This window comes from Falco rusticolus, chromosome 2, assembly GCF_015220075.1.
Source record: "Falco rusticolus isolate bFalRus1 chromosome 2, bFalRus1.pri, whole genome shotgun sequence".
In the NCBI taxonomy this organism is placed as follows: Eukaryota; Metazoa; Chordata; class Aves; order Falconiformes; family Falconidae; genus Falco; species Falco rusticolus.
This window is the reverse complement of record NC_051188.1, coordinates 90,028,254-90,049,885: the sequence shown is the minus strand read 5'-3', so window position 1 is coordinate 90,049,885 and position 21,632 is coordinate 90,028,254. Positions and strand designations below refer to the sequence as shown.

The 21,632-nt window shown below is 39.8% G+C and overlaps 1 protein-coding gene across 5 annotated transcripts in view; it reads right to left on the bottom strand.

Moving 5' to 3' along the window:
• The window catches only part of SMPX (small muscle protein X-linked), a 44,393-nt gene extending 23,154 nt beyond the window's left edge, over positions 1-21,239 (bottom strand). Inside the window, exons 1-4 of one of the 5 annotated variants that reach the window (XM_037378538.1) lie at positions 21,118-21,239; positions 17,491-17,550; positions 12,429-12,518; positions 8,045-8,198 (exon numbers count right to left, since the gene is read on the bottom strand). In XM_037378538.1, the coding sequence (XP_037234435.1) occupies positions 8,058-8,198; positions 12,429-12,518; positions 17,491-17,529 (270 nt within the window). In that variant the 5' untranslated portion in view covers positions 17,530-17,550; positions 21,118-21,239 and the 3' untranslated portion in view covers positions 8,045-8,057. Of the gene's footprint in view, positions 1-8,044; positions 8,199-12,428; positions 12,519-17,490; positions 17,551-20,103; positions 20,328-21,087 lie in introns of those variants that run through there. The other 4 variants (XM_037378540.1, XM_037378539.1, XM_037378537.1 and 1 more) reach the window with 4 other exon arrangements.
• Between the last annotated feature and the right edge of the window lie 393 nt (positions 21,240-21,632).

Sequence of the window (21,632 nt, the reverse complement as noted above, 5' to 3'; positions counted from 1 at the left end):
GTTCCCTGGTTACAATTAGTTCTGCATGGGTTTATATGTGTGTGTCTGGGGGTATAAGCATCATTTAAGTCACAGGATCTGTCCACATAGCAAACAGCTGAAGTTTTAGGGATTCCTGCTACCCTGTTCTGAGATTTCCAAGAGGAATGCATTCCAGTGGTACTTATTGTTTAACATTGCAGTTCATTCATGCTACCTCTTAATAAATATAGCAGAGATAAGCAAGAAAAAGCCTGTTGACTGTAACACATCTTCACACTTCACTGAATTCTCCATGCCTGGTATCTTCAGGAGACCTCCTTTCAGCCTTTAAGAGCTTCTTTTGAGGGATGTCACCCCAGAAATTGCCTCTAACTCAGGGAATTGACTTAGTTTAGTTCTTACAAAAAATCTGTCATGAACAGCACTGATGGAAGCACAGGGTTTTTTCTGTAGAAATGAGTTTGACAAAATTTCAGGACCAAGTAATCAACAGAGTAATTGCAGGAAAGCAGTTCTCAAAAAGCAATGACTTTTTATTTATTTTTTTTTTAAAAGGGAATTTTCAGCTTTCAAACAAAATATTTGGAACTTTCTCCTAGAAACAGACAGTTCTCACTCGAGAACAAAGCAGATTTGTTGGACTACATTGCTAGCGTGGGAATGCCTTTAAAGGCATTAACATTTCAAAGCGAGAGGCTCAGTGAAGAAATTTCTTCTATGAGTGGAGGTCTGTTCATCCTTACATGTCTGCAGACTCCCTTGAGTATGGTGAAGATAGAGGAGTAAATAACATGCTCAGGTTCTAAAAATTCTTTGAGATATTATTTTGTGCTTGTCTCTTCCAGTAATAAAAATGCTCTGCTTGAAGACACAGTTTGGAATTGAAAGACTTTTTTTTGCATATTTTATGTTTTGAAAAAAATACAAGTATCCATTCTTGTAGTTTACTTCAGAGAAAAATGTTTTCTGATTTTTCAGTGTTTGTTTTGAAGCTATTAGTTTTCAAAACCACAAAACACAATGTTTTCCTAACTAGTTTATGTAGAAGCATTTGTTGCTTGTAAGAATATGCCCTGCCCTTTACTTGGTAAAATCAGCCTCCTAACACATATCTTCAGACTTTCTTAGGCATCTAGAAAGCAGAGCCTCCCCAGTCAGTTTTCCTCCTCACTTCCACCATTCAACAAAAGAATGAGAAGAAAAGCTCTCCTCGACTTGCCAAGGCCTGAGGAATGACATGCTGGGGCCTTACCACAGCATTTCATCAGTGGTAGAGAAGAGATTCTCAGTTTGTGATGGACAGCATGGACAGCTGCAGGCCACGTTAGAGGTGATGAACTAAAATTTACTTCTGAACACAGAAACTCTGGGAAACAAAACATGAATATTTTTTCTTTACTTGAGGAGATAACAAGATTCCAAAGGTTCCTCTGATATTAAATTATGTCCTGAAGATTCTAGTTTTCTCTTTGAAAAGAAATTTCTAGCTCTTCTGTTCTAAAATCTGAAAGCATGACATAAGAAGATTCAAAAAACCTGGAAGGCAAACCAAAAGAATCTTAAACATGCTGTTAAAAAGTTCTAAAAGTCCTTAACTACCTAGTTTCTTAGGACAATTTTACAAACAGAAGCGACATCGCAAAATTGATGGCTAGCCATGAACACCCCAAGTGCTGCTAATCTGGAAGCTCTGAACCAAAGACAGCAGGATGGTAGGAAACCAAGGACGGAAAAACACCAGAAGTGCTTTGAAATTAATGCAGGCCAAATAGTGAGTGGGTCTAGGGATGGCCCATCATGGGCACCACTGAAAAGAGCCTGGCTCTGTCCTCTTTGCACCCTCCCTTTGGGTACGTATATACATTGATGAGATCCCCCCTGAGCCTCCTCAGACTTTGGCAGAAGAGTGCTGCAGAAATTCTTGCAGCACATCTTCCTTCTTCACCCCATTGTTCCCCATCCAGCTAAGGAGACCTAAGCTCCTGATGTATCTTGGCACCCTCTGGACACAGAATTGCCTTCTCTCACACAAGGGCTGGCTACCTGGGCTTAATCAAATTAACATGTTTTCTTAAAACTGTGTTCACAGCATGAAAGAGTTCCTCTATTAGCAAAGCACTGGCTGTGTTTCTGGGAGAAAGTGGCAGTAACTTTGCTTGTGACTGTACAGCAGTTTAGCTGTATCCTTCTGGTCCATGTGAGCATAGGAGTAAGACACAATCATTGATCTGTGTGTCAGAGCAGTGACACTAGGCTACTGTTAACTGAGATGTGGCTTAAGAGCAGTTTATAGCATGAAACTCTAACTAAAAGCTGCAATACTCAGTGGACAAAGTTATAATGTATATTTTTAGCCCAGGGTAATTGACTTTTTTTGTAAATAATTAATAGCAACATCAAGGAACATCTTTAAGTGTGGATATAAGACCTCTGTTCCCCAAGGGACTACTTTTCTTTTTTCCCCTTCCTCTCTCTTTCTTCCCCAAGCAATGCCAATCTCAGAGGCTGCTCTGCTGACAAGATCCCTCATTTTGTGCAGGACAGCATTCCCAAGATGCTATAGTGGAGGTAATGCTGCAAGTAATGCACAGGCTAATATGCCCTGGGAAACTTTTGCTAGCTGTTTATTCTTCTGCCCTAAAAGTACAACTCCCTTGTTTCTGTAACCCGACAACAGAACTACCCCCTGCAGTTAAACCATCCTCCCCAGTAGAGTTCCAGGTAAAGATGACAGTTTATCTACAAGTACCAGCTGCATGGTTTCTCACACCTTGAGAAACCATCTCATAACCATTGTAATGGGGATCCTGAGAAGCCCTTTCTCCAAACACGACCAGAACACAATGCCAGGAGTGCTGCCCATATGTCCACAACAGACTTTTTTGTAACATCAAGGCAGTAAACTTTTTCCCTTTTGAGAAGTTCCTTCAGTAACTATGAAAGTCTCCTTCAAAAGGAAAAGACTAGACCACTCTAGCTGAAGGTTTAGGTCCTTTAAAACCAAATTCTAGCATTTAGACTCCATGGTCCTTCACAGTGCATTGTAAAAAGTCTTGTCACACACACACACACACACACGCACAACACACGTGCACACACACACATACACATCACTGACTCACCCTTCCACTCACCCCACTTCAGGACACAAGACTTGAAGTGGTACAGAATGAAGAACGAACCTAAGTTGCAGCTGTAACTGGCTGCATATTCTCAGGTGAAATATATTCTCAGGTGAAATGCCAGTTTGTGCTCAGGCCCATTTTTAGGTACAATCACCATGCTAGTCATGACATGAGGTATCACAAGAATCAGCAGTAAATCCCATCCACAGCAGGCTGCATTTGTCACAAATTAAATGCTTCCTACCATTACTTATTCAATAGGACATATATTTAGCTGATTAGTGTGTGCTATTTTGTTACTATTTTGTTTTGCATGTGTTTTGCTCTTGTGCATGTAGAAATGTGCATGTGCCAAGGGAGCAGCAAAAAAAGAACTGTAGAAGGAGAAAACAAAAAAAAAATCACAGTTCACATTGTATATTAAAACTAGCTGCAGAAAACACATCATCTACAGGTCTGTGGAAGAAAAAATATCTTTATGATGAAGAAGAGTATGCTAATTAGTTAATTATAGAAGATGGACCAGCAGCAGGGGATGACTACAGGAATATCTTAACTACTAAGCACTTTATGACCTTCAGTGGATCCAGCTTCGTGGTATCTTGCTAATTACATCCCTCCCACAAACTGTTAGACTCACAACTATGATCTTAGCAAGTCTGTTCCTGGTTAGTAATTTGGTGAAAGAGCATGACCAGAGATATTTAATAGAAGCTACTCTGAAGTGCAAATCATGTAGGAATGAGTTAGTAAATAACGAACCAACCCACTGTTTTGCAGGCTCCTTATTTTTGCTGATGAGGTTGCACTCTGTAAAGCTGAGCAAGAAAACATGGATCAAAATTAAAACAGAATCGATCATGTTGACTTGCAATTTACTGAAACCATGTGATGAATAAATGACAATACTAGGAAGAAGTGTTAGAAATAACTGTTGTAGTTATAAAACCTTTGGTATTTTTGATGTATTTATATATCTTTTTAATATTTTTATTATATAATATTATAGGATCACAGCGAAATGGAAATTATCCAGAGAATTTGGAGCTATTCTATCAGTTTCAGTGGGTATTTCCTACAGTACCACAAGAAATATAAATACTATCAAAGGGAAATTTCTCAGCAGTGAATATCTGAATTGATATGAAATGAAAAAAAAAAAAAGAGAATTAATTTCAACTGTGAAAACCAAAGAACACCCTCATTTATCAGTATGCACAGGCATATTCCATTGGCTAGTCAGTTTACCATTCTTTAGAGAGCATTACTTCCAAAGGATGATCAGTAACCCCTTCTTGGAGATGAAGCAAATTATCAGGAAGAGGTACGCATGGATTTCTTGCAAATAAAGATAATCTTCACTGACTTGGCATGGTCAGTCATAAAACTATTCGCTGACTATATCACATTTTAGACAAGGGTGCAGGTCATGCTTAATATAACTGAACTGATGAATGTCCTCTGTAGGAACAATCCTTAGATTTAGTACCCTTCAAGACTGCTGGGTGTGGAAAGTAATTGATTTACATCCCAATTTTATCTAGAATTTATGCACATGATTAATTCTGCACCGCAACCAAACCCAAACTCCTAGTCTCCAGTGAGTAGCATGCTTGCAACCCCGCTAGAAACTAAGTTTTTGAATATGATCTGTGACTTTACTATCCAAAATCTAGAAATCTCTGTCATTGTTAGAACCTGATGACCCATACAACATCAAAAGAAGGTTTGAGACAGAAATTACTTCATAATGACCTCAGAGCCTTCAAGATGACCTTTACTTTGGTGACCTTTCTGTAGAAATATTTTATTTAGGATGAACCTCTGTGCACACCCTAATGTTTCTGTCAGACTCTTTGTAAGTGATTTAAATGTTGAAAATAGCCATCATCTGAGAACAAATATGGGGTTAAATGTATGTCTAAATATCTGTTACAGAGAAAAGCGTCTTTCAAGCCTCATATTAAAAATTCATATTTCTCTGGGCACTGCTTTAGTGTGATGACTACAATGTTACATTTTACAAAATGTTAATTTTCCTTTTCCCAAATTTTCTGAAGATAAAGACTACATTGTTTCTTTAAAATAACAGGAACATTATGACACAGCAGGGTAAAAGCAAGAAATAACTAAACACTTTTTCCTTCTAAATGGCATATTTATGCTGTACATAAAAAATAAGTTAATGTTGCAGTGTGTATTGGGGCAATTCATTCAGATTATATGCCATTTCTTTTGAGATTCCTGGTCCATAGCACTCCTGCATTCCCAGAACCCTTTTGCACTGCTTTCTGTTTTCTTTTGTTCTTCATTTATGTTTCTGTGGAGTAAATTCCAGATGACGTTCTTCTCTTCAGCTCCTCTGCCTCTCTTCATGATAAAAAGGAATTCTGTCAATAGGTAAAACTGGCGATTCAGGTGACTACTATGTGACACAAATATCTTTTTCTTACTGTAGCTGGGGGCGGGGGGGGTTGGATTGAAACTTCTCTGTGGATCTGAATTTTCACTGTAACTGCCTGATGCAGCTTTACTGACTAGACTTTTCAAAAGAAATCAGAGGATAACTTTACGGACAGAAATTATCATTAATCTCAGAATGTAGAAAAACAGAGACTTATGGGCCTTGTTTAAAATCAGACGGAAATTATTCTGAAATCTACACTGAAGAGCTGAATATTTCCTTTGAAATAAAATAATCATAGAATTATAGAATGGTTTGGGCTGGAAGGGACCTAGTCCAAACCCCCTGCAATGAGCAGGGACATCTTCAACTAGACCAGGTTGCTCAGAGCCCCATCCAACCTGACCTCGAATGTTTCCAGGGACTGGGCATCTACCACCTCTCTGGGCAGCCTGCTCCGGTGTTTCACCACCCTCATCGTAAAAAATTTCTTCCTTACATCTAGTCTGAATCTGCCTTCCTTTAATTTAAAACACTTACTGCTTGTCCTGTTGCTATAGGCCCTACTAAAAAGTCTGTCCCCATCTTTCTTACAAGCCCCCTTTAGGTACTGAAAGGCTGCTATAAGGTCTCTCTGGAGCCTTCTCTTCTCCAGGCTGAACATCCCAACTCCCTCAGCCTTTCCTCACAGGAGAGGGGTTCCACCCCTCTGATCATGTTTTTGGCCTCCTCTGGACCTGTTCTAACAGGTCCATGTCATTCCTGTGCTGAGGACCCCAGAGCAGAACACAGCACTCCAGGTGGGGTCTCACCAGAGTGGAGCAGACGGGGAGAATCATCCCCCTTGACCTGCTTGCTGGCCACGCTGCTTCTGATGCAGCCTAGGATACAGTTGGCATTTGGGGCTGCAAGCACACACTGCTGGCTCAGGTCTGATTTATCACCCACCAGTACCCCCAAGTCCTTCTCCACAGGGGCTATTCTTGTCACCATGTACTGTTCATTTCAGTGTAATGGACAATTACCACCAAACAGTAGTTGTGCAACATTATATTGTTAAGGGAAGGTTAATCAATAATGCCAAGAAGGAACTAAACCAAAAGATCTTCTTGTGAAGCTGGATCTGAAACCAAACTTGCCAAAAATTGAACTGTGTTTAAGTCCATGTAGGGAAAGGTAACTGAGGTTCAATTCTCGGTCAACTGTAACTAGAGGGTCGACTATTGTTTGAGACCCCTAGAAGTTTTCTTAAATACCTGTAAGGAGCATGCACGATGCTTAATTAACATAGTAACACATATTCTTAGGAAATGAATGAACGTATGACTCTTCCAAGAAATTTAATGCATAAACATACGTATGGTCTACATAATCTTGCCTAAATGTAACATACAGCAGGCACAATAGATGGAATGATCCCCTGTGCATCCAGCGCTGCAATAAAGGAATGCCTGCTTCTTAATACTACTTTGGTGTTAAGGAGTTTTCTTACTCCGAATTTCAGTGACACTCTCAACCCCTTCATCACAGCCTGTAGTGATACCAGGGGTTGCCCCAGCCCAGGTGCAGGACATTGCACTTGGCCTTGTTGAACCTCATGAGGTTCACATGGGCCCACTTCTTGAGCTTGTCCAGGTCCCTCTGGATGGCATCCCTTCTCAGGCATGTCAACGGCACCACTCAGCTTGGTGTTGTCTGCAAACTTGCTGAGGTCCCACTGTCTGTGTCATTGATGAAGATACAGTACTGGTCCCAGTACAGACCCCCAGGGGACACCACTTGTCACTGATCTCCATCTGGACACTGAGCAAAACAAGATTAAGTATGAGTTGTGGGGCTCGTCATAGACCAGTGGCTCAACCCTTAGGTGTCTGGTATTGTCTGCAGTGCCTGAGGGTCACTGCCTGGTCTCCAGCTGCCACTCCAGAGAAGCACAGATCTCTCCAAGGTCCTATACCATATTTCAGAGCCCCGCATAGATATACAGCAAGTCCCTGGGTGCCACAAGTGGCATTGGTACATTTCTGTTATCACATACACGGAGCCATTAGCATGTCAGTTTTGAATTACAGAAATAAAGTTATATCAAATATCTAATGTTCCAAAGGAGATTTTTAAAAACACTGACCTACTTGTCCATCACTGCAATAAATTTATTTGCATTGTAAAACATTTATTTGTAGTTAGAGTGTAAAAATACGAGTCCTATATTCTGTAAAGCTGGAACTTGTGCTTGCAAAGCAAGAAGCTGGTATTTGTAAACTGGCTTCAATATTCCTAACAGCTGAACACACTTATTGTTAGGTCTGTTGATGGGTGCCACATATCATCAGATACACTCTCCTATATGCTCCACGCTTGAAATAACAGAATTCCAAGGATTATGACATTTTCTTTTTATATTTTGTCTTTGAAATATGGGGTGTAATTCCAGGTCCCCTGAAGTAATTAAAAAGGCATCTTTTGACACTAAGAGGTTCCTGGATCTGCCTGTTTCTCCTCAAGCCATGCAAAGCACCTCTCTTTTACTCACCTGCTTGTTCCAGCTACTGTTCAGCTTTTGGGACAAATTTTAGCTCACTCTTTACGTTCTGGATCTCTGACAAGTTGACAGCAGGACCTGGAAGTTTCTTAGCCCCTGGGAGATGTTTCTTGTCTTTCTCCTCCTCTGTCGAAGCAGGAACACTCTGCACAAAAGGATACCAGTGACCTTATTACTGCAGTAGCAATATCTCAAGCATGAGCATAGGTCAGTTATTTGAGAAACAGGAAAGGATGCTTTTATGCTAAATGCAGTCCTAATGGAAATGGGTGGGAGGGCAGGAAGAGATAGGTTATTTTGTTGGTTGTTGTATAAAATGTCTAAAAACATACTGAAAAAAAAATTAGAAGGTGCTCAGTGTCGAGGAATGTGGATATTTTGCTAATTGAGTAAGAATTTACAGTGCCAGACCATTAGCAGAAAATCAACTGGGTGAAGCATTTAAAGAAACTCCCAGTTCCTTTGTATTCTAGGGGGAAAAAGCAGAAGAACCACTTTAATCATCTAATTTCTTTCAGAGTCTCACAGTTGCGAGTCATCTTGTGCAGGTCTGGAGAAGAGCTATGATAATAGGTTATGGACCCCAAAAGCTCCAACCAAGCTCAGTTTGAGTTGATGTTTAATTTTTCTTAACCTCAGTTGCAAGACCAGAAGGGTTTCTGTCTTTTTATGTTTGAATTAAGGTAGTGCCTCACAGCTATTTTGCGGACACTGTAAATAATTTCACAATGAAATTATTTCTTCTTTTTTACTTACTCTGTGAATGTCCTCTTCAGATAGGCTTTTCTGAGTTAGTTCAGTATTTAGATTTTTTTAGCCACCCTTTCAGGAAAGGTGTATTGATTGTGAACAATCAGTTTTTAATATTTGACTTTATTTTTAAAATTCTAAAGTTATCTGTCAAATATTGGTCAGTAAACCCCTCTTTTTTCTGTTGACTAGTGGACTACATGCTAATCAGGAAGAAGATTTTTGCAATGCCAAGTAACAAAAAACAAGGAATTTTAGAAAAATGACAGTTTTCTTCCTATCTGTTTTTTAAGAACTTTGTAGAGATCACCGTATATAAGAAAAATGAAACATCAAATTGTATTGCTTGGTTTAGTAAACTTGTATTATCTTTTCTCACCTTTTAGGTAATACACTATTTGTTAATACCTGGTAATACTAATTAATAGCATTATACTATTGTTTCTCTTTGGTCATTTAAAATCCCTGCCAGCAATCCAACCCCAGCTACTATATATACTGTTTAATGTCTAGCTTTATGATCTAACATCCTAAAACAGTAGTAAAGCAGAGCAGGAGAATAAATGATACAGAAGGTGTTTGGAACGATGCACAAAACAAAATTAGTAGTCAAAGATGCCATGAGCTTGTATTGTTTGCTTCAACAGTTTTCCTGCACAGCTAGCTAATCTGAACAATCAGGAAAAATTACCATTCCCCCAACCCCTTAGTTCTTATCAGTACATAGCAGATTCGGTGTTAAAAGTACCACTGCAAGTCATCTACAATACCATTCCTCTCATAGTACGAATGGTGCAAACTTTGACCATGTTTTGGAGACTGCGCACCATAAATTGATGTCAGCTTTCCCTTCTAATCTCAGGTGTGTGCTATTTATGACTGCACCCCTCCCTATATCACCCACTCTGTGTGCAGTGCACAGCTGGGATCAGACCTTGGCCTTCAGTTTTATTGAAGAGAGTCTGAAGGATGACTTAGATATATGACAAGAGTTAACAAATACATGCATGGAAATGCTCTGACTGAAGAAGAGTTATTTTCTGAAATTTCCACCCCCTATTTCTTTTCATGTTAACATGTCCGCTTTTTTGACCTTCAAAAATACACATTCCCATCTGACTCCACCATCCTTTTGAGTAACACCTGTATTTCCCTCATCTCCTTTGCCAAGGTCTCAAAATATAGTGAAAAATGCTAAGCAGCGCTAGCAAAAGTTTTGTGGGTTGTTTTTTTTTTTTTACAAATACAAAAGTATTTGTCCAAAGCTGCTCTGAAGAATCACAAGCTGTATTAAAAAGACGAGAAAACTGAAAAAACAAGTCCACTGGTAGCATTTTTATTCTATTCCTATTACAAGATCTGTTTCCGCATCTTTACTCCCATAGGTTTGGTTGCATATTGGCTATAAAGCCCGGGCCAAGAACTTTCATTCCATTACATCTGTCTCATATATAGTATTCACGTAGCTGAGAAGCAAAGCAATATTCAATTACGCAACCAAATCTAATTATCAGTACTAGTAATTTATTTTATTTCTCAAACACTACCAAATTCACACATGCTGTATTAGTTTCTGCTTAATAACATGCATTCCTTCACCAGTTTAATTACTGCAGAGAGAATAGGCTTTGATTTCTTTCCAGGGGGAGGAAGCCACAATATCTGTTCAAGGTCACGTTGTATGCTTGGGTTTGTTTTTTTACAAAATCTTCTTAAGAAGAGTTAAGTCAGCCTGGGTTTGATTTGTTCAGGAAAGTTCTTTGTAAAAAGAGCACTATTTGTATTAAGTATGTCGAAATTCAGGGAAAAAAAAATCTTCTTTAGACAGAAAAGAAAGAATTAGCTCTCACACAACTAAAGTTGACCATTTTAAGTGCCTGTCCCAGGGCAGAAGGAGCTGATGATTTGTCCAAAACTAATCTGGCTGCTTCTTGTTTGGAGCTGAGTCACCAGCAGTGCCACCGCGTGCCTGGAACGAGGTGGCTGTCCGCTCCCTCCTGACCACCACAGCTCTGCTCTGCCTGAGGGGAAGGCTCCCCCCAGCCATGGCAGCTTTGCTTCGGCCCCATGGCAGCAAGTCCACCCGGCCGAGTCCTGCCAGAGGCAGACCGGCAGTATGGGGTCGAGCCAAGACCTTCCTGCCCTTGGCTCTGAGCAGCATTGGCGGTCTGGCCCAGCAGGACCAGATCTCAGTTGGGATTTATAAAACCAAAATAAGGCAACAGGCCGGGAAGCCATAAGCATCCATCTTTACTTGAGTTTTTTTCTTGTTTGGAGTATCTACCACTACCTTCTCCTCCACCGTTAGTTTTAGTTCTTACTTATTATAAAAGTTCATGGTAAATAAGTTGCTTTATTATAATCCAAAAATATGATATCTGGGTTTAATCACAACCTTTGCGACCAATGTTGGTTATAGTATAAATTGAATCTTCTATTCAAAACTCAGTGTTAAAAACTCTCTGTAAAATATAAGCATGAAAACACAGAATTCAATCTAAAATGGAGTATTTTTACTACTATGCAGGTAAATGGGTTCACAATTTCTGGTTTTAATTTGCAAGTGTCTTCACATTCAATTTTTCCTTGTCAATAGATATTCCAAAAAGTGTCAGGTTTGAAAACCTGTTCCAACATTGTAACAATAAATCACACCATGGGGCAGCTGGTAGTAGCATATTCTTCCAAAGCCTTGCTATAACTTTTCCTGCTGTGTCCCATCATCAGCTCTCATCTAGATAAATACTGCTGGTGAAATCCTGGCTCTCTTTCCTGACAGATTCTGCTGTTGAAGCAGTGATGCACATTTGAAACAGTTTAAATGCCTATAGGTGCCCTGGCATCAAAAAACAGAACTATGCATATATGATGTTGTCATGGTTTAATGCCAGCCAGTAGCTAAAGTACCTCACAGCCACTCACTTACTCCCCCTGCCCTGGAGGCATGGGGAGGAGAATCATAAAGGAAAGTAAAACTTGAGGATTGAGGCAAGAACAACTTAATAATTGAAATAAAATAATAATAATAATAACAACAGTTATAATGAATAGGAGGGAGAAGGGGAGAGGAATGAAATCCAAAGGGAAGAGTTCTCTCAAGTGATGCACAATACGGTTGCTCGCCACCCGCTGACCGATGCCCAGCCAGTCCCTGAGCAGCAGCTCCCAGCAAACCCCCCCAGTTTATATACTCATCATAACATCCCATGGTAGGGAATGTCCCTTTGGCCAGTTCAGGTCACCTGTCCTGGCGGCGTCCCCTCGCAATCTCCCATGCCCCTCCAGCCCTCCCGCTGGCAGGGCCTGAGAAACTGAAAGGTCCTTGACTTAGTATATATATATCCTAGCAATAACTAAAAACATCAGTATATCAACATTGTTGCCAGCCAAATCCAAAACACAGTACCAGCTACTAAGAAGAAATTAACTCTGTCCCAGCTGAAACCAGGACAGAAGTGCTTAGTAGGTGGCCATTTATTTCCATGAATGATCAGGGCATGTTCAGCTGTGGCACCTAAGTGATGCACAGTGGTACGCAGTGCTGTAAGATTGATTAAAAGGCTTTCTTCCATCAATGGCAGGGATTCTCCCGGGGAAAAAATCAAACCCCTGTTTTTTTTCTTACCTCCTCCACTTCTTCAGGTGCAAGTTCTTTTCTTTTATGAGGGTGGCCTGCACCAGGTCGAAATGCTCCCATTGGGATGTTAATATTAGCCTGTGAGAAGGAAATTGTGATGCATATAATAGTGACTGATAAATAAACATACAGTTGGTAAATGGCAAAACTCAAAAGGGGTAGAACAAGTGTATAGACATTATTATTGTGGTTTCTGAGCACTTATGCCTTCAGTGTATGCATCATCCATCACAGCACTCCTGTGGGAAAGAAAAGTGCTTTCATCTCCATTTTAAAGATGGAAAGTGAAAAAACAAAGCTACCTAGAAAGCTTTTGAAGTTCTGCATTTTAGCCTCCCTGGTTTCACTGGACTTTAAACAAATGAGCACTAGACACCGAAGTGTCTTTAGACATCTGCGTCTGCTTTGATTCGATCAAGGTCAAACAAGGTGAGTGCCAGCATCAGCATTTAAATGTAAATCACCCAAACTCTACCATGACCCCCACACCACCGGACTGCTGTCCTTCCCCCAGTGACACCAGTTCTCATCACGTTTAATCCCAGGCAGTTAGGAAGGAAAGCCTGCCCTGAGCCAACTCAAGCCATGAGTGTTTCAAATGTGATCTTACAGACAAAATTTGCCCACGGGTGCTACAAACTGCAAATGTGTCGCCTTAGTCCTGGAAATCTGCCCCTGGGTTGCCAAGAGAATTTGTGGGAAAAGGCAGGAAGGGCTTTTTGACCTTCCAGCCCCATCTCGGTTTTGCCCAGCAGCCCCAGCCCAGTCTGCAGTGGGGGCTTGCGGGTCGGAGCAAGCTGGGCCGGCTCCAACATCGAACAGACCACTAGCCCCTGGCTTTAGCAAACTCCCCTCAGAATTATACCCACATGACTGCATCAATCTGACTTTTTATCTGTGGCAGAAAGCCAGTAGCTATAACACACGTGGGGCTGATAATAGATACCTTAAAAGTAAAGATTTTTGAGAAAAGAAATGCAGAAAATGTTGCTTAGGGAAGAACAGCTAAAATGTATCCATTTCCCGATGGCTGGATTATTTTAAAAGTCAAATGGCATGATCAACTAAATGCACAATTTATGCCTGTTCTTATCTCATGATCTCAGAAGAGAAGGTGCTCCTAGGAAATGTCATCAAAATATCATGACTCCCACTGGTAAAACCAGAAGGTGAATCGGTAATGTTATGGAGTGGAAGCAGAGAACCTTCCAACAGCGAGCTGTGTTATTGTAGTTTACCATCTGACTGATTTGCATTAAATGAAGATGAATAATCCCATTCTTCTGCTCAAATCGCGGTCTTGCAGATTGTGCCCCAGGCTGGGCAACCACAGGAAAACAGCCCACTGTTTTCAGTAACAACTGTTCTGACAGCTGTCATCAAACGTCAAGCAAATTAAGAATCCTTTTGCCAAGAAATAAGCACCTTTCCCTGTATACTACCTATCTGTTTCCCATTATGCTATTTTTCCAAGGTGATGTTGCCATTTCAGTGGGGCTGGCAAATGTCCACAGGGCCATGTAGTTTATAGACAAACGGGCATTCATTTCACAAAGGTTTTTCACTGAGCATTAGTTTAGATATAGTGAAAAACCTTTCATCTACACCTCCTAAGTTCCCAGGAGACAGGGCATTTTCAGCCTCACGGTACTTAACCTGTTATTTCATTTATGGGTGGAAAAAAACAGCTCTGCTATTTTTAACTTTAAGCATCTTCCCCGCCAGGCTCCGGTACTTTCAGACAGCTTCTTTTTTCGGAATTTGAAACTTCTCTGTACTTTACAGCTAGCGTGGTCATACAGGTTTGCAGATCTGAAACATTAAGGGTTCTCTCTCCTCTTGGTGCTCATTTTAAACTCAGGCATCCCTGCCCCTCGCAGACACCAGCCTCCCACAGCCACCCAGGGCACAGCACAGTGTGGCAAGCCTGATGCCCAGCCCTTGTGTTTCCTACTGTGAATGACAGACCAACTGTGACTAAAAATGGTTCAGGAAACAAAAATGAACCATTAAGTGCCAGATTGTTAATTAAACAAACTGCTCTTTGGTCTACTTGAGCATTTTCACAGTAATCTGTGTCACACAAAAGCAGTTTGTACTATTTTATCTGCAATAAGTATGTTCACATCAGAGTTTGGACAAGATGTACACAGACATGAAATATTAATTTGGTAAAATGAGCAGCCTGTAAGACATAGCTTCACGTTGTCTAGGTCTGATAACACATACCACACATTCAATTATTTCTACTATGAAAGGAAAGTATGACTGATTTCCATACAGTTCCTGACCAGCGGTACCAAAGTCCTGAGCTGTAAATCTCCCTCTTAATCCGCCGCTGGCCCCTTCCTGCAGACAAGCAGCCGTGTAATGGGTGGACCAAATTCTATAAGCTAGTGTAGCTCTGCAAGGACTCTGCTGTGCTGCTATCAGCACAAGTTTGCTATCTTGTATTAAAAATACATTTCATGGCTCTTGTCACCTGTCTGCTGGGGTGGAGATACGAGTCTCACTGACCTCTTTCTTGCCTGCTCTCCCTCCAGTAAAATGTTAAACAGGAGGGTTTTTGTTCCAAACTCCTGAACTCCCAGACTATAATTACTTTACACAGACTTTCTAGGTGTAATTATTATTTTTAATCATAGTAATTATTAAAACTATTGGGTTTGCATCTTCTTTTGGTTTTGGAAAGTGCCTACTGTGTTTTGGATGTCATTGCAGTTTTCATAATGAGTAAGTATGCGTACTGATGTACTCTACTAAGGTCTTCCTGAACAGACCAAAGGAAAAATAACTGTAAGCATGGCATCCAACATATATTGCAGTTTGACTCCATTTAACTGGTATTTAAAGATTTTTTTGTGTTATTTTTTCTGTTTAATAGAGACAGGGCATCCCAATTAGGGTACAACTCATGCATCCATGTACGAGTTGAGGACTGTTATGGATAAATTCTTCACAGCATCACAGCCATTCCTAGCTCTCCAGAAGGATGGCTGAATAAGCTGTAAAGCCACTTTAGTATAAACAATTTCAGTTTAAAAAAATAATAAAGGAACTACAGAGAAAACTGAATGAAATTCAGAAAAAATAATAATAATAGGAAACCCTTCGCCTTTATCTCTGGGGAAAGCCAAGAGTGGCACTTGTGGGTAGAATAATTTTCAGCCAGAGCTGTACACAGTCTTTTACACGCTGAGAGGAGGAAGCCAGCAATGAATGTTATCAGGAATTAACAGTACTTTGGTCCTCTATCACCCTGAACTACTCTTGGGAACCAGTCGCTACCTTTAAGTCTCCCACATCTGTATTTAGTGGCTGTTGGCAAGTGATTTTAACATACATCTTGTACAGTCAGAAAGAAGCCATTTCTGACAAAGTGTACCATGAAATACTTCAGTTAGTAAAGTATCGTTAAATTTCCATTGCTGCAGCATGATGTACATTCTCCAGGGGATGCCTGTCCTACTATTATAGCACATAATAGCAAGGGATTATAATATATGAATCACAACGTATAAAAGTAATGTCATTGTCTAAAGACACTTCGGTGTCTAGTGCTCATTTTGAGTCATGATTCTTAGAGTGCTCAAGGTGTAATAGGTATCAGTCCAAGCACAAGTCTCCCTGCTGGAGCAACCTTTGACACAAAGTTTAATAGATTTAAAGTTTGTGCTGTAATTTTTCTCATGAATCAAATTACCTTTGCAAAAATTAAAGTTTCTTAAAATATTGAACTTACGGGACTTTTAAAATGGAAAAATTGGAAGATTTTTTTTACATCTAAAAGTTGGAAACTCGTCATAAAAATAAAAAGGAGCCTATAACTACTTCTTTACATTACAGAAAAAAGTAAACCAAATTCACTCCTTAAAAAATGTTTGTTTGTGTCTATGGAGCTTAAATGTAAAATGTCAATAATTTGGACCTATAAATTATCTACCTTTTTTCATTAATCATACAAACATTTCCATAGTCACTGTAAAAAAGGGATGAAAATTTGAACAGAGTGACATCAATACCAAACTTCTGCTAATTTCAACTGAAGTGCAGTAGTTTATATGCCTGTTGCAGTAGAGTTGATGATGATAAAGAGAATTAGCATTTTTCAGTGTCTTGCAACTTCAGTATGCTGTCTAGCCACTGGGAAATTAATCTTCTTGACACTCCAATCCATTGAGCTAGAATTTTCCTGAGGAAACAGAGGACAGCTCAGACTTCAGAAATTCCATTTTGTGTTTCTTACATAATCCCAAGGGAACCTAAACTCATGGTAAAATTCCATTGCAAGTGCACTTTAAAAAAATATATGAAATATCTGAAAAAAATCTGCAGTTCAGGATGCATTCTGACCTTTTCACAAGAATCAAAGATAGCATGAGCTAAATACATTCTTTGTGATGCAACTTTATTATGATGTTGGGATAATTCTCCAGCTGTTTCTTTTACAAGTATGTAACAACCAATTTCATCCTTATAAGCATATACCATTTGAGGAGGTATGTGACACAGAAGAATTTCTTAAATTAAAACATCAACATTTTTCTCATTTGGTTTTTAAATAAAATGCTTCTTAAACAAATATTCAAAGTTGTAGGGTTTTTTTCCTGAAGGAATTCACATGTGAAAATTTTCAAAATACCTATTCCTTCTTTTTAACCTATAATTCTTTCAGCATTATATTAACCCTGTGGGAAATCTAACAGTTGCAAGAATTAGTTTTACTCATAATACTGATCAGTTATAAAGATGTATCACTGTGTTTTCCTTAGCTGATCCGCCAACAGCCATAACCTAACACTGGAAAGACCATGCAAGCAAGAGATTAACCATCCCACCTGATCCAGTTTTTTATCAGCCCAGATCATAAGACACTCTTCAGGTCAAACTTTTTCAGTACTTTCATGTCTACCAAGCTTTTCACTTTCAAGGAATAATCTCCAGTTAGCACTTCTGTGGTGTTTTGTCTGAGTAAAAGTGCAGTTTGCCAAGCACTGGAGGTTGAGATTTATTATTTTATTATATTAGAAACGTAAATACTGTCTCTTACCTGAATGGCTTTGACATGTGACGCTGGCTGTTTTGACATTTTTAAGACAGAGGCTTATCCCTGCAAGCAAAATGGGAAAGTGTTACCAGCTCTGACATTCTGATAGCTAAGTGAGATAAGCTAGAACTTAGCCCATGCTGCCTCTTGACAGGCATCCATTTCATCTGCCCAGCTCCTGTTTCCATCTCAGTTTCAGAGTTGCTTAGTTATTCCTTCTGAATACCAGAAGGAGACAGAACACCTGAGCTTCTCCAATCAATGTTTCATAGCCACAAATGGAGCTATCTCTTTCACATTAAAAATAACAATGAATAGAGATAAGGAATCTCTCAAACCTTCACGGCATTATAAAATGAGTAAGAATTAAGGGAAGCATTTGTGGATAAACAATGTGTGATTATCTCTGTCACAGTATATATGAGGAAATTATTAGAACTCTCAGTTTAAACCTTCTTTCAAATAAAGCATAACTTGCTATAAAACATTGGTAAATGCAGACATAACCATTTTCTGACTCACAAATCCTTGCAAAACCTTAATGCCTATAGACTGAAAATGATCAAGATGGTCAAACTCTAAAGTCCTCTTTGACAATCGAGGGCACAAAGTAGCTTCTCCTCAAAGTTATAGAGCATTGGATTAATCAATTTTCTTTAGAAATAAAATTAAAAAGGACAGAGTTTTCCCTCTAGTTTTATGTACGTGGAGAAATACGAACTGATGCAGTATTAATATACAATAACAACAGGAAATACACCAAAATCAAAAGATTCTGTAAAGGTTAAAAAAAAAAAAAAGGCAAGAAATGTTATTATCAGATTAATTGAAACATTGTCTCAGCCTTTTATTCTTTCAATGAGAATTAAGATTTTAACTGGCCTAGACCTTCATCAAAGCCTGGTTATTTAACCATTATAAACCAAAAAAAAGTAATACTTTACTAATAGTAATAATTTAGTAATACTAAAAGATGAGAAATTATTTCACCAGAGAACTCATTGATCACAATCAATCTACAGCATATTTTTGCTACTAAATGTAACCTGAAATGAGAAGGAAAATATTGAGAAAAGTAATAAATGATGCAGAAGAGAATAGTAGAAATATACTGAGAAATCAAAAGTGGGTCAAAGGTTTTGGTACTGCAAAGAGTGTAATGGTCACATGGAGGCGGTACCAAAGAAAAGTAGAGACGAGTTGTAGGTTGGCTTCAGCTTGGAATATCAGCCTGAAATTGTATCACTGGAGCTTCGTGGAAGACTTGCGCTTGCATATTCTCATGTAGCTTTAAATCTGTGTAGAATGCTGAGCAGAACTTACAGTAAAAATGACCTGCCGTTAGAGGTCTCCCTCTGATCGCACTCTCAGCTGTAAAGAGCGCTTCCAACCAACGCAGGCTTAACTCGGAGGACATCATCTTCATAGGCTGCTTTGGGTTTAAACTGATTCTACTGATTAATAAATCAGAAAAAACCCACACCACCATCATGCAAAATTAAACCAGCAGGCTTCCAGTGAGTTTTATATTGTGGTTTTATATTTATATTTACAATCTTAAAACCAGAGGTAGTTTTAAAAACTTTAGAATTCACTTTGGGGAGTGAAATCTCAGCCACTGAAGTTGATGACAAAATTTGCACAGATTTCAAAAAGCCAAAAGGATTAACCGAGCTCTCTCTCTCTCCTTCCTTTTTGAAAATCTTCACTATGCCAAGAAATAACTGTGCTGTGAATGAGTGGTTGTATTCCAAAGATGAATACAAAACAATCCTCCAGTTTATTGGAAAGATAGGACTCATAATACAGGAAAGTTTAATTAATTTTTCTTATCATCTTCTCCTCTTTCTAATCAGAACGAAAAATGGAAACAAAAGCACAGGAAATTAACATAAAATGGATCTACTTTCTAACCACTGTCACAAAGAAATTCATGCTGATGTACTTCTCCATCTCACATGCCAGTGCATTGCAAAAACACCGATATATACTTCTTGGGCCACCTAGAGCTAAATGGGTAAGGATTTACACTGAATCTCAACTTTAAAACAAGTGCAGCGATAGAGCTCCTCAGTGAGGTGCTCTGGGTTCACAAGAAGTCTGCGTTCAAATTGATTGCAATCAGACACTGGTTCCTAAAGACAGATGCATGATACAATTGTGTAGGACTGCTTTCGGAGGAGGTGATTTTCCTACCAGTTCGTGCTGTCCTCATTACTGCCAGGGAAATCAGGACAACAGCACGTTACTGAGTAAAAATAGACAATCTTCTCTGGCTCTCTCCCCTTCCCTCCCTTCCCTGAGTTTCCCTCCAGAGCAACACTGACCATCAACCACAGGAAAAGAAGCCTCAGATTACAGATACATCTATTACTTGAAGTGATTAGATCATTTTTACATATTCCTTGGTTCTTTTGCCACACATCTCAGCGAGACAGTCAGGAGTGCTGCACTCATATTAAGTTACTTCTGGCATTCCAATCAGCTCTGCAAACTTGAAAAAAATCCCTCTTCACCCTCATTTCCACAGCAGGATTTCATATGCGTGCAGCCAGAGAAAGGCAGGCGCACGCAGCCTGTGCTCCCCAGCACCTTTTTGGCCTCCCCACACCTTACCTTTTCCCTTCTATGGGACGCATGCTGAGCCAAACTTAGAAAGCAACGGCAACATTAGTCCAGTTTGGAGTTGTTTTATGCCAGACTTCCCCTGCAAATCCCCTTGCTTCGCACGAAAGTACTCATGAATGGGACTACTTGTGAAATACAGGACTACTACAGTGAAATAAATGAGTGTTTTGAAAAGAAACTTTGTAAAACAAAGGACCTGTCTTCTGTCCCTCTGCTAAAAATAATTTCTGACAGGGCTGCAGCAAGATAATAAGCTGGCTTATTCAATTTGCTTTAAATACAATATCATAATGCCATCTGCTGTAATCTGCACAAGAGATGTACAGTAGCACAGGGACAAGAGAAAAAGCCCTCCCCCTGCCCCAGCTGGAAGCTGCCCTTTCTCCCTGCTGCACTCACGGCACCAAGCACAACGGGCATTTCGGACACAGAACTGCAGTGTATTATCTTATTAAAAGGCTTTGACAGGAACTACACTACTGTGAGACCCAGCTAGTGCAAAGAAAGACAAGAATCCCCTAATTTGCAGCTTCCAGCCTGTCACACAGAAACTTACTACATGCTCTAGGCAAATGCAATCACGGTTTCTGTAATGCAGTTGCCTCCCCTACAGTTACCTGCTAAGCTTACAGTGAAAGAACACCTCTTACCATCAAAATCCCCACGTAATATTTCACTGACTATAACAAACATATAGAAAACAATCAGCATGCCTATGTACTACAGCATTCGAGCTAATACAGTTACACTTCTTATGAGTCACTAGGTATTTAACTGACTTTCTGTATTAAATCTTTAAAGATCTCCACAGACTACGAAGCGATAATTATAACAATCTGTTCTGAATATGCTGATACGCTGTATGAGACATTAAAATAAGCAGAAACCCACAACTATCGTAGTCACCTTGCATTAAACAGTTTTCATAAGGGTCTTTCAAGTTTTTAACTGACCCCTTCAAGATTAGCTTACTTATTTACTTATATAAGAAAAGCTCCAAACCGTCAAGTGAGTATGTGCACCTCCTTTCGATGCTGAAAGAGGTACCTTCTTCCACCAGCTGAGGTATTGACTGCGATCCTTTTAATGTGTCTGAAATAGCTCCAATGCTTTCAGCCTGGACGGCACTGAGAGCTGCTCCAGGCTGGAGTGGGACTCAGCTGAGAAGCGAAGTGTAAAAGGGCATTCCTGTCATAGCTTCCAGTTGTTCTTCCTAAATATAGAGCTTGATTCACCCTGTAACTTAGTCCCCTGTGACACTTGACCATCATCAAACCAGGGCTCAAGTGTCAGGCAGGAGGTGTTGAAGGAACACACCTTTGGGTCCTTTCCTGCCCTCCCTCCCTCTCACTGTTGCTCTGGACTTTCCACAAGTGCCAGGCATACGGTGGCAGAAGGGAACGCGTAACTCCTCCTGTGGTGTTTGGGGCAGCGTGTGCCTCCCTACTGCCACACCAGAGAAGGAAATAATTACGGAGAGATAATTACGAAGAACTCGCCTCAGAGGAACTAGGGGA